This window comes from Myotis nattereri, assembly GCF_964212035.1.
Source record: "Myotis nattereri genome assembly, chromosome: 6".
Classification (NCBI taxonomy): Eukaryota; Metazoa; Chordata; class Mammalia; order Chiroptera; family Vespertilionidae; genus Myotis; species Myotis nattereri.
Genome location: NC_138081.1, coordinates 26,720,881 through 26,733,535, shown reverse-complemented (window position 1 = coordinate 26,733,535; position 12,655 = coordinate 26,720,881). Strand labels below are relative to the sequence as shown.

General features: G+C 39.2%; 1 protein-coding gene across 1 annotated transcript in view; it reads left to right on the top strand.

Moving 5' to 3' along the window:
• DST (dystonin) overlaps positions 1 to 12,655 on the top strand; it is a gene marked incomplete at its 5' end in the record, with an annotated part of 425,995 nt that overhangs the window by 164,734 nt on the left and 248,606 nt on the right. The window contains one exon of the mRNA XM_081094138.1: positions 10,134 to 10,195. Within this exon, the coding sequence (XP_080950264.1) occupies positions 10,134 to 10,195 (62 nt within the window). The remainder of the gene's footprint in view (positions 1 to 10,133; positions 10,196 to 12,655) is intronic.

Below are 12,655 nucleotides of genomic sequence, written 5' to 3'. Positions count from 1 at the left end.
AAAAGAATTTGCAACACTTTTATTCTCACAGTTATTGGTAATAGTAATCCACCGTGAGTGTGTTTGGTGGAAAGGGGGGGCGGGGCGGGGGTGTACTTTCTTCCACTCGCCTAGGCTCTTCCAGGAGAAAATGGCCAAACCGATTACATAATGTCCATACAGGAACCTGACATACACAGGGAGTCAGAGACCCCACACACAGGAGAGGTTCAGAGACAGGAAGGTAAAATGAGGTAGAGAGGACATTCTGGGTTCAGGATGAGGGTGAGGCACTTCGGGGCTTCAGAGGGGAGGAAGGCTGTTCTCAGGATGATGAGAAGAGCAGATGTTCAGTAGTTAGAAGTTTTCTCTGTCCTATGGCTAGGTCATAAAAAGTTATTTCTGGGAATAACTCTTTTTATGGGCAGGATTCCTGATTTAGATTCTTTAAGGGAGAAGAAAGAGTTTCTTATGAGCCCGCAGGATCTCAATTGCCTTCAGCTTAAAATAATTCACATGCCAAAGGGACACATCTCGGGAGGCTTTTTCTTGAAACCCTTCAACACCAATACATCTTCTTTGTAAAAGATTCAAACAATCTGGAAAGATGCAGAATGAAATATGAGATATATAATACCAATCTCCTTTCCTTCTAGTTTCCACTCTCTTCTGATGAAACTGTTCTTCCTCAATGTCTTGTGCATCCTTTATATCTATTTATTATTTTGCACTTTTTTACTTAACTATATATCTTAGAATCTTTTTCATGCAGGATGGGTGAACTATAACTTATTCATCTAGCATCCTATTGACTGACATTTCAATGGTTTCAAATATTTTTCTATAGTAAACATCCTTGTCAGCTAATCAAATGTATGCAGATATTTCCTGCAAGAAGAATTGTTGATTCGGAAATTATATGCATTTTAATTTGTAATGAATCTGCCAGGTTGCCCTCAGAAAAGCTTTTGACATTGTACACACACCAGTATTGTATGCTTATTACATCATTTGTAACTGAGGAGGAGCTGTCTTTTTTTCTTATGGATTAATTGGAATTATTAATCTACTTTGGGTTATATACATATATATATTTTCAGATATTTTCTTTCAGTCAGTCGTTTTTTGAAACTTCATTTATAGTATTTGCTATTACATCAATTCCTTATCAAATATGTCACCCGTTATATTTTCAGTTTCTTTTGGGTTTTATAATGTGTTTTGAAATAATCTCCCTATCCAACCACTTTAAAAACAGTTTCCTATATATTTTTCTAATGGTTTTATTTGTTTCTAAAAATGTCTTTAGAAAATGTGGATTTTAACTGTACTTAGTATTCAGCATAAAAGCTGCAGATTGATTATACTCTGATCAAGGAGGGACTGTAGCAGAAATCAATGACAATTTCATATAGATTCAAATCCTAACAAGTAATAGTTACACAAAAGCAGAAGCTAAAAAAAACCCCCATCAAGATTGAGAATTTAAAGTGATAAAGCCAGTAATAAGAAAGGGACAACCTTTTCTTATTAAAACCTTTTTACGCTGTCAATTCTCGTAGAAGAGGAAGGGTTCTGTTTAAAATTGAACCTCCTGTCAGGAAGAATTGAACCTTGAAAATGAAAGAAGAAAGCCTCTCTCAACCAAAGCTTTGTATCGTGCAGTAGCATAAGAATAAGAATCTGCTGTTGCCAAAAGCAGTGACAGTGGAGGCAGAGCAGTACTCATTACTGGGAGATCAGCTATAGGCTTTGCAGTAATGACTAAGCTAAGAAATTACTGGGAAGTCACATTGGTATTCTTTGACCCATGGAGTTTGAAAATGGTTTGCAAACTTTTTTTTTTTTTTTTTTTTTTACAGTAAACATCCTTGTATGCTAAACAAATATATCCAAATATTTCCTGCCAATATTTAATAGCATGACCATAATGGGATTTTCTTAATAATAATTTTTTTTTTTTTTAACAAAACAGAAAGGGAGGAGAAGGCGGTCATAGCTAAGGCTCAGAGAAAAGAACTGTCTTCCTCTAGGTCTGTAGTTCCACAGAGGTGGGTCATACAGACCAAAGTTGAATTAACTGGAAAATGAGCATCGGTTGTAGCTCTGTACTCACAGAAATAAAGCGGAATGATGTTTGTATGGGAATATTGGTAAGATTTTTCAACTAGATTTTTTTTTTTACCTCCCATTTCATCTACAGTCTCCACTCCCCAGTGATATTTGCTGAGGCTGCTGTGGGTGAGGGTCATGTCAGGCAGGCAAGGGAGTTGTTACTATAGGATAAGGGGCAGAGCCCCTAGGTGAGCGGTGAGCTGACTTGGGACTGGGCAGGGGCAGGCAGTGGTGAGGTCCAGTAGAAAGCATCTATTCTTACCTTGCTTCCTGGTAACCAACTACACATTGTCTATCACTTTCAGGAATGGTCTTTTCACCAATCCCAACTATTTCACCCAGCCAGTTTTCTTTCTTCTGTAACAACGGAAATCTTGTAGCTTTTCAAACCTTTGCTGCTTTTCCTGTATTGTACTACAATGCTATTTCTGGGCAATGGTGGGGGAGTTGACTGGATTCCCTTCTTCACTTTCCCCATATTATTTGTTTTTGAACAACTCCAGCACCTCATATTTTCCCCTCCCTCCCTCCCTTCCTCCCTCCCTCCTTTCCTTCCGTCCTTTCTTTTTAAGATAGAGCCTTTTACAATGTATGTTTTTTAGTCTTTTAAAATTCACATCTGATACTTATTAATAACAACATAGAAACCTCATGCTTGGCCTACTGTTAATAGAGCATCGTGGTTCCCCTTCTTCCATGCTTTAGAATCACTGATCTGCAGAATTGAAATTCTACCTTTTGTGTATCCACACCTTTGAAGATGCTGCCAAGCTTCACTCCTTACTTTCTGTCAGTTTATTTTTAAAAAGTTAGCATTTTGTTTTCCAAGTATGAAATGCTAATATTTAACATGCTTTTGCAAACCATGTACATCTCTCTCCACCTCTTGCCTTGATTAGTAGTCTGGGTAAGTTATTTAACCTCTAAAGTGCCTCAGTTTCTTTTTCTGTAAATGGGCATAATCTCCCAGGGTTGTTGTGAGGATGATGCAGTCTATGTCTATAGCTGAATAATACCTGACACAGAGTAAGTGCTCCCTAAATATTTGCTATTAATACTATAATCCTCTTCCATGGAAATAGGTGGGTTCAGGCTTTTCTGTAGTGGAGGCAAGGGCTCTAAAACAAAAACCATTAGAAAGAGAGAGAAAGGAAGTGAAGGGGTACTAACTAAGCAGATACATACTTTCAACTTCTCAGCAGAAGTTGATACATTTTTTTTCTTTTATAGTATACTCGAGGCCTGGTGCACAAAATTCGTGCATGGGGGGTGGGGGTCCCTCAGCCTGGCCTGCACCCTCTTTCCATCTGAGATCCCTTGGGGGATGTTCAACTGCTGGTTTAGGCCTGATCCCCCTAACTGCTCGCCTCCTGCTCACCTGCCTGCCTGATTGCCCGTAACCGCTTGCCTGCCTGCCTAATCTCACCTAACCACTTGCCTGCCTGCCTGATCTTCGCTAACTGCCTCTGCCTGCCTGCCTCATCGCCCCTAACCATCGCCCCTAACCATTCACCTGCCTGCCTGATTGCCCTTAACCACTCACCTACCTGCCTGATCACCCCTAACCACTCTCCTGCCTGTCTGATCGCCCCAACCGCCTCTGCCTCAGCCCCCGCCACCGTGGCTTCGTCCAGAAGGACATCCGGAATGATGTCCAAAAGGTCGTTTGGCTGTCCAGTCTAATTATCATATTACACATTTATTATTACAGATTTATAATCGAGTTAGAAGTCATATATGGATGCTTCAAAACATATTTGCAGTGATTAATCTAGCAGTGTCTTTTCCCTTGGCGCGATGGAATTTGCTGGTTTCTGTTGCTGAAAATAAATAGTGATGCTTTTTTGTGTGATGTTTGTTATTTTGGAGTTACTGTTTGTACAGTTTCTATTCAGGCAGGTCTGTTTGTCTTATGTTTCAGACAAACATAGGAGTGTTGAAGATACTTGGTCTGTTGCTTCTTTGGAATAAGGGTTCTCATTTTTTCATTTCTTCATGCTCAGAAGTGAAGTCCTTACAAGTTAAAGACTCCTTGTTTTCCCTACATTATTAAATTAGGGCCTCTAATGTTTGATGGCAAAGAACAGAACTGGGTTTTGGAAATCAGCTTTAAGATCCCACTTAGGCTGTGGAATCTTAGGTTAGTTTCTTAACCTCTTGAAACCTTGGTTTTTACGTCTTTAAGATGAACATGTACCATCCAACTCAAGGAAGTGTTGAGATGCAAGTGAAACTGCAGGATGCCCCCCCCCCCCGCCCCCCACAATGTATACACACTTATTTTACATGATTAAAGAAACACCAATTGAGTTATCGACTGTTAAAGTATGTGAAGTATGCGTAAAGGAATACTTGGTAGTGGTATTCCCCTGAAGGATATGTGTTTGGATTATAAATTGAGCTTTCCAAATCACTTCCTAGCAGGCACATTAGGAATTGTTAAACAAGTTTGGCTGGCTGTTGTTTCTGTTCCAGGGGAATTCTGCCGGGGGTGTTAGAAGAGAGAATGTGATGAGCTGGTTCAGTAGAGAAATCTAACTAACAACCTATTGTTTTGCCTCATTGCCAAGGAAGTTAGAGAATCAGAACTCTTTTTAAGGGACTTGGTGTGGATGTCTTTAAGATTATAAGGAGAAATAGCTAATTTAGTTTCTTTTTAGTAATCCTGCATGTGTCCCCCTCCCAAAAATGAAGGAGGCTGGCTTTGCTAATGTTTGTTTAAAAGGGGGAGTCGACAAGTTTTCAGCTGGCAAGTGGGAGTGTCTAGTCCGTGTTTTCCTTTCTGCATAGATTGTTAACAGGACTCGGGCACGTCGGAGTTTGTACGGAGAGAGTGTAGGGACCTGTTGGACCGATTCCTTGCAGAATGATGGGGCAGCTCATGAGACATGACCAAGACTGGAACGCACAGCTGGCGGGGCTGATGTGCTGTATGGGTCAGTAGTCTCCCTCGCAATGTCACTTTCATGCTTGCAGCTCCCAGGAAGGACAGCCAGCAGCGCTGTCAGTGTTAGTTTGCTTGGCTGTGGGGCACCTTTCAGAAACCTGAAGAGGCTCCCGAGAGAGAATTTCCCTCCCTCTTGTTGTGCATAGCATATGCCTTTATATAATCTCAGTGCGATGTACTTGATGTAATACTCAGGATTGGATTTTACTGAAAACCAGTAGGTATAAATTGTAAAGTAATTAATGCTCTTTTTTGTACATCTGTTTTCCCCGAATTCTGTTATTCATTGCATTCTGTGTTATTACGTATTTCCAGCCACGTTGTACTATATTTTCGTTTAAAACTTAGCCTGTAAATGAAATAATTTTCCGATAGAGCAGTGTTTTAAAACTTTATCCAGAAAAACAACTGGGTAGTCTATAAAACCAGTTGAATCGGTTTAAATCCCAGGAATAATGTCTCCTTTTTGTTGTCATAGCAACATTGCCGTAAATATAAATCTCAGCGTTGGCCATCCCTCACTGAAATGAAATAAAGAACCATTATGAGGCTGGTAATTGGGAAATTAGATGGTGCGATCGGGAATACTCCCTTTTGGAATAGTGCATATGGAAAGTGGTAAATCACAGTCTCCCCAGACTAGAAATTATTCTCTGATTATAAGTTGCTTTCCTGAAGAAAGTTGAGGCCCTCAAGGTCCACATTAACTCTTTCCTCATTGTGGTAGCATTTCGGGAGCCTAGTGTTAAAGAACTCCCCTTGGCATACTTGAATGGGACCGATCAAGGTTTACCGTGGTTAAAAAGAGAAGATTTGGATTGTTACTGGTAGAAAACAGTGTCAGCATTTATGAATTATGTGTCTTGCTTAGTTAGCTTTAGTTTTGGTACCTTACTTATGAACTTTAGTTGTAGATCATAATCCTAAAATATTATCTTAGTATTAACCTGTCAGATATTTAGCACCCATCTACCATTTTAAGCAAACTGTTGAGCTTCTGTCAGTAACCACCACAGGCAAAACCTCAGTGATCAAAGTAACCTCTTTATAGTTAATTATTTAAGTGAATGTCTCACCCGTACTTGGAGGTAAATTATTTGATTAAATCAGCTTTCTCGCTGTACCTCATGGGTAAGAAATTAATGAATAAGCGATTGGTCTATAGAACATATGTTCTATTTCTTCATGTTCCTTAAAATATAGGGCCAGTTTTAATTTATTTTTATGTGTGTTTTTTTTTTTAACTAATCACAATTCATGGACTTTATTTGGATTTCAATTAAACAAATGAACTGCTGAAAAAATTTTAAATAATTGGGATAATGTGAATACTTGGGTTATTGATAATAATGAATTGTTAAATTTTTTGATAGGGACCAGTTTTTATTAATTTAGAAAAAAGAAATAGATTTTATTAACTGTTATATACCAAGAGGACAGGATTTTACATAGTACACATGCAACATGTTAAATTTAATGGGAAGAAAAAACATGATTGTTAGAGTTCATATTATTATGTTATGATTCAATAAATTAATAAACTTGATGTGGAAGCTTTCTGTTCTTTACTTATAAGGATTTTAAATTAATTATACATTTTAATGTTTTTTTTTCTTGATTATTTTACTTTAGGATCCTAGATTATTATTGGGTGGGAATAATATGGATATTGCCTAGGAAGTAATCTTTATTTTGTCCACTCTTTTCTTGTGCTGGAGGCTTAGAAATGCTGAAAATGTGATATGAGCGGTAGACTTTGGCACCGAAGTCCCATTATTTGCATTACCTTGTCCGAAGTTCACATCACACAGCAGGGCCACATTCCTCAGCACCCAGTCTGTGACTGAGATTGAGGTGTGTTCAGCATTTCCATTCGAAGGATGACAGTATCTTGGGGTAATGGAAGCAACTCCGGAGGGAATCTCAGTGCTTGGGTTCTAACTAGGGCTCTTTCAGTCTGAAATTTTTAAACCAGGATTTTCTTTTTCTTTTTTTCTTGAGGGGAGGGGAGGGGAGGGGCAGGGGAAAGAAACACCTATCAGTTGCCTCCAACATGTACCCCAACTGGGGACCAAACCCACAACCTGGGTATTTGCCCTGACTGGAATCGAACCTGCCACCTCCTTTGTACAGGACAACGCTCCAACCAACTGAGCCACACTGGCCAGGGCAAACCAGGGTTTCTTATTGATGGAGAACACTGCACATGGTCAGCTTCTGTCTTGCTACTCTACTTCCTTTCCTTTAAGCCCCACCTGACTGCCCTGGTCAGGGTTGGTCTTCCTCTCATTTGTGCTTACTTGCATGGTGAGTGTCACATCCTTTGTGCAGTTGGCATGCTTACCACACTGCCTTCTTGTCAGGTGCCCTCTAGGTGATGAGCTGTAGAGAGGAAGGACCTGTGCTCTTTCTGTCTAGCCCTGTGGTCTCTGTGCCTCTGTGGCACTGGGCTCATCCAAGGACTTGATAGAGGCTGGAATGAATGACTGGGTAATGAGGGAAGTATAGAATCTGCATTTTGTCAGGAAGGAGGACTACTGGATTACTTCCCTTTGTTCTTGCCCTAGACACTAATGAATACTTTAGTTTTATTCTGAATGCATTAACAATAGCAAGGCTGAAAGACATTTAAGGCACCATATTTTGCTTTAAGAGATTCAGTGGTGTATCTACTGTACGTTATATAAATGATTATACATTGTTATTCTGAGTTGGATTGTCCTTTTTGAAACATAATTCACATTGTGATATTCATTTGTTGAGTGCATAAAAACATTATAGTATCTACTATGGGGTAGACAAAGAGGAGTGAGGTGTAGATGATGCCCCAGAGGGGGCCAACAGATGATTAATAAATATTTTGTGGATGATAATGTTGGTTATTAATTATTAATATTATTGATCTTGGCGGAGTAGTTATAAGCAAAGTGTCTGGGGATTTTACATTGGGAATCAGGCAAAATTAACAATTTTAGCATAAATTCTGGGCATTTATATTCAGATTCAGCAAGCCTCTGTCTTCTAGGTCTGCTTTCTGCAAACTCTTCTCCAATTTTTTAACACCCAGTGTTAATTAAGTCAAGAAGTAAACTAGATGTTTGGGGCACTGAGAATGAATTTGTTACGGACAAACCAAAGGATAGGCTATGCTTATATGTCTTTGATGTTGTTTCTCCCTGATGATGGCAGGAAACAGAAAGGGTTTGAAGGAGGTACTTTGGAGAATAAGTGCTTATGAAATACAAACTAGGTTTATTTGATCCCTTTTTCTGCCCTTTCATGTTGGTTTAAAGTGTAGAAGAACTCTGAGTAATATGCCATCATTGAGTAGCTTGGCAGAAAATTGAATCTGAACAAACCATCGAATTGCTTTACTAAAATTTATTTAACCATTTTCTGATCACTGAACACATTTTTTTTTGCAGAGCTTTTCTTTTGCTATTGTAAACACTAGGATTCATATTCTTATAGATACATTTTGCACACAACCAAATTTTAGAAATAGACTTGCGGAGAAAGTATGTGTACATTTTTAAGGCTTTTGATATTTAGTGGCAAATTGCTGTAGAGCAGTGATGCCCAGTAGAAATTTCTGTGATGTGGGAACATCCTATATCTGTATTGTCCAATATCTTAGGCCAATTTTGGTGTAAACTTAAATAGCCAAATGTGACTAGTGGTTATAGCATTGAGTAGTGTCCAAAAGATTTAAACCAAATTAAATCTGGTTTAATTTTCCACTAGCAATATATATGTGTGTGTCTTTTCCCTGTTTCCTTGTCAACATCAATATTTTTTAAATTAAAATCTTGACAATTATATAGGTTAGAAAGCTTGATTTGTGTTATTTTATATTACTACTGCTATTTGCTAGAGAGATTGAGTACCTGTGGGCATTAATTTTTTTCAATGGATTACATGTCTGTATACATTAAGAAGTTCATTTTTTAATTTCTTTTTTTTTGGTATTAATATTAGTAAACTTTGTCTTACAGATATATTTCCCAAATGATTTATTTTTATATTTGTGTTTATATTTAAATTATTGTAAAGTACATACATACTATTAATAAGTAGGACAAGCATTTTAAAGAAACTTTAGCCTCATTAAAATAGTTTAAGAAGGTTCATGGATAAAGAATGAGAAGGAAGAGATGAAGAGAGCCCTAGGGAAAGGACTGTGGTGAGAGAGGAAAGAAGACCAGTGAAAAAGAGAGTGTCCCCAGACACAGAGAGGAGGAAGGAAGGAAACGAGAAAGGAGGGGATTGCCTCCTTAGACGCAGGGAGGAAGAAAGTAGTGTAGCGCTGCATGTGCACTCTAGACCTTGGAAGGTTAAGATTCTCTTTTGAAATACTAACTTGATGAACCAGAGCATTCCAATAGTCTTTCTCCTTCCATCATCAGCAGCCGTCTCCCGCGGTGTCTGCCTCCTTGCTGTAGCAGTCACTGGGCGGTCGGTATCCCTCTCTGTAGTGAGGATCTAGGTGGGATGTATTTTTTTTTTTACCAGACAATTTAAAATGGGCATCTAAGACAGAAGCAGCATGGTTAGTAATTAAACCAGAAGACCAGAATGCAGTCCTGTCTTTTATTACAATTTTAAACCATTTGTTGAATAATCATGGACAGTTCTTCTAACTTCTCTGAGCCTTTCTTTCTGAAAATGGTAATGAAACTGCCTATCCCTCTCTTGTATGAATGTGAAGACCCAATGGGATGTAACACCTGGTGAAACACTTTGGGCAGTTCAGTGCAAGGACTTACCTGAAGGTGAAAAGCTTAGAGTAGACATCTTGCTGGTGGTGGTGGTGGTGGTGGTGATTGGGGCTTATGCTACAGAATGCAGAGGACATTTGTTTAAGGGAGTAATGTTGGCAATTACAGCTCTGGGAAGAGACCAGTCTGATAGAACACAGCTCTTTAACACTTCCTTACAGACAGCCTACAGCTGCCAGAATTCAACAAGAAAATGCAAATGCGCTAAACAGTGCTCTTTTGAATACCTCATTTTTGTTTCTATGCTTGATCACAATTAAAGTGTATTCATGGAGTTTACCAACCTTGTTTTATGTCTTTTCCCCCCCTTGCAGATGAACGGGACAAAGTTCAAAAGAAAACGTTTACAAAATGGATAAATCAGCATCTCATGAAGGTCAGTTTCTATTTCTTTCACGTCATGGCATTGTTTTGCATGCTTTACTGTGCAGTAACTGATTGGATAGCCCTGAATCACAGCTTACCAGTTTAAATTCTAGAGCAGGTCACATGCATTTCAGGCATCTGTAATTATTTGGTGTGTGGCCTATGGGTGATGATGGAGGTGTACCCAGTGATTATAGCACATTCTGTGATATTAGGATAACCTATTATTGGACTCTAAAAAATCTCAGCTGCTTAAGAAATACGCCAATATTTATATGTTAGGGCATGGGAAAGCTGCAATTCTCTGGAAGATTTTTTTCCCCCTCCATCAAGATTTGAACCAAGTTGTGGCATCAGATTTATGTGGGTGCCAGAGGGTTAGATGAGAATAAAGGTGTATTACAGAGACAGAAGTACAGACTCATTTTACATCTTGTAAATATGACCCAGAAATTGGTACTTACGTATATACATTTCTCTGTCTGTGAAGCAGTTAATAGTTGCAGTTCTTAAAATAATATTTATTTGTGTGCCATGGCTCATATGATATAAGCTCTCCAGAAAAAATACATATGTACACAAAATTTGCGTTCAATTTCATGGAGATATCGGATCTTACTGCAACGCTTCTGTGAGTCTCAGCTGAAGAACCCAGAGGACTTCACAGTTAACGATTAGTCACTTTCTCCCCCCTTTTACAGACAGTCACACATTGGAAGTAGGTAATGTTTTAAGTCTGTTGTTTGGGACTTGGAAAGAGTTTTCTCACATAGAAACATTATTTAAATTGTGCTTATATTCTTAAGCGATTCTACAAGTCCTATTGGAACAATCATGTAGCACAGGAGTGGCCCCAATAATGTAACAGCAGCTAATGACCTTCTATAAAAGCGGTTCTCATTCCAGGGGGCAGATCAGAATTACCTGTGAGGTGTTCTAGGTCCCCCCCTCTCACCACCCTTTTCCAATATTCCGATACGTCCTTCGGGGAGGCCATGCCACCCCCTCCCTCATGAAGACTCACTTCTGCAGGGAGGGGCTGTCACTGCAGGGCGCTCAATCCTCTGGCGCGTTGGCAAGAAAGAAAAGGTTAAGATCCTCAGCTTTTGTGAGGAAATGTACTGTGAGTTCTAATGAAGGATGCCAGCCGTTTACCTCCTCTCTCCCAGGCTTTGTCTCATCTTACATGCACCATGCACTTAATGCGAGTGGGACTCTTCCACAGCGTAGGGCAGAGACGGGCCGATGTGAGCGTGGGGATGGATGGGGACCTTTGGAGCTGAAGGCTCTGACAGGATTTTCCCATTTCTGAGGCGCACCTAAGGGAAGCAAGGTTTTTGATGAAGAGATGCCCCTGTGGTGGTTGGGTATCTGGGGGTGGTGAGGGTGTCACAGAGGGTTGCCCATGTAACTGGGGCGTAACTGTTATGGTTCCAGGTGGGTAATCAAGTCACAAATGAGTGGATTTGTGGAGCTAGAGAGAACTAGAAGCACAAATGAGGTGACTCCCACGGGAACCGCAGCACTAGCATTCTATAGTTACTTATGGGGGTCTGCTATGTGCCAGGCATGTGGAACTAGACCAGTCTTATGGTTATTTCATGAATTGGATGATTGAGCATAAGGAGACTGCCTTTGCTGTAAATGTCAGAACAGTAGTTGAGCTGTTTGTGCACAAAAGCTGTGTTGCTCACTCCTAGGTCCCATCACAGTGCTGGCAAGAATATTCTTACTGTGTATATACATGGAACCATTTAGTCATTCTGACAACCTTCCAAGGTGTTTAATTTAGTAGTTACACATAACCTCAGACTCCGGCAGCAAGGGTTCAAATCCTGATCTACCTGGAAAGTGTGACCTCTTTTCCTGAAAATTTTATTCTGGAATATAAAGTTCTTTTCATTAAGATATAGTAGATATATAAATTATACTAGTTTCAGGTGTACAAATAGTGACTTGACGTTTATGTAACTTACAAAGTGTTCATGAAAAATTCAGTAATCATCTGTCACCATACAAAGTTATTGTGACATTATTGACTATATTCCCCATGCTGAACTCTGCACCCCCGTGACTTATTTATGTTATAACTATAAGTTTGTATGCCTGTATCCCCTTCACCTTTTGCCCATCCTCCCACTGTCCAACCCTCTGGCAACTATCATTTTTCTGTATCTGTGAGTATGTTTTGTTTGTTCATTTGTTTAGTTTATTGGAATCTACATATAAGTGAAATGGCAAGGTTTCATTTTTTTCATGGCTGAGTAATATTCCAGTAATATTCTAGTCCATTCCTTTATTAAAGGACACCTAAGTTGCTTCCATATCATGACTATTGTAAATAATGCTGCAACAAACGTAGGGCTGCACATATCTTTTTTTTTAAAAAAAAATATGTTTTTATTGATTTCAGAGTGGAAGGGAGAGGGAGAGAGAGAGAGAGACATCAATGATGAGAGAGAATCATTCA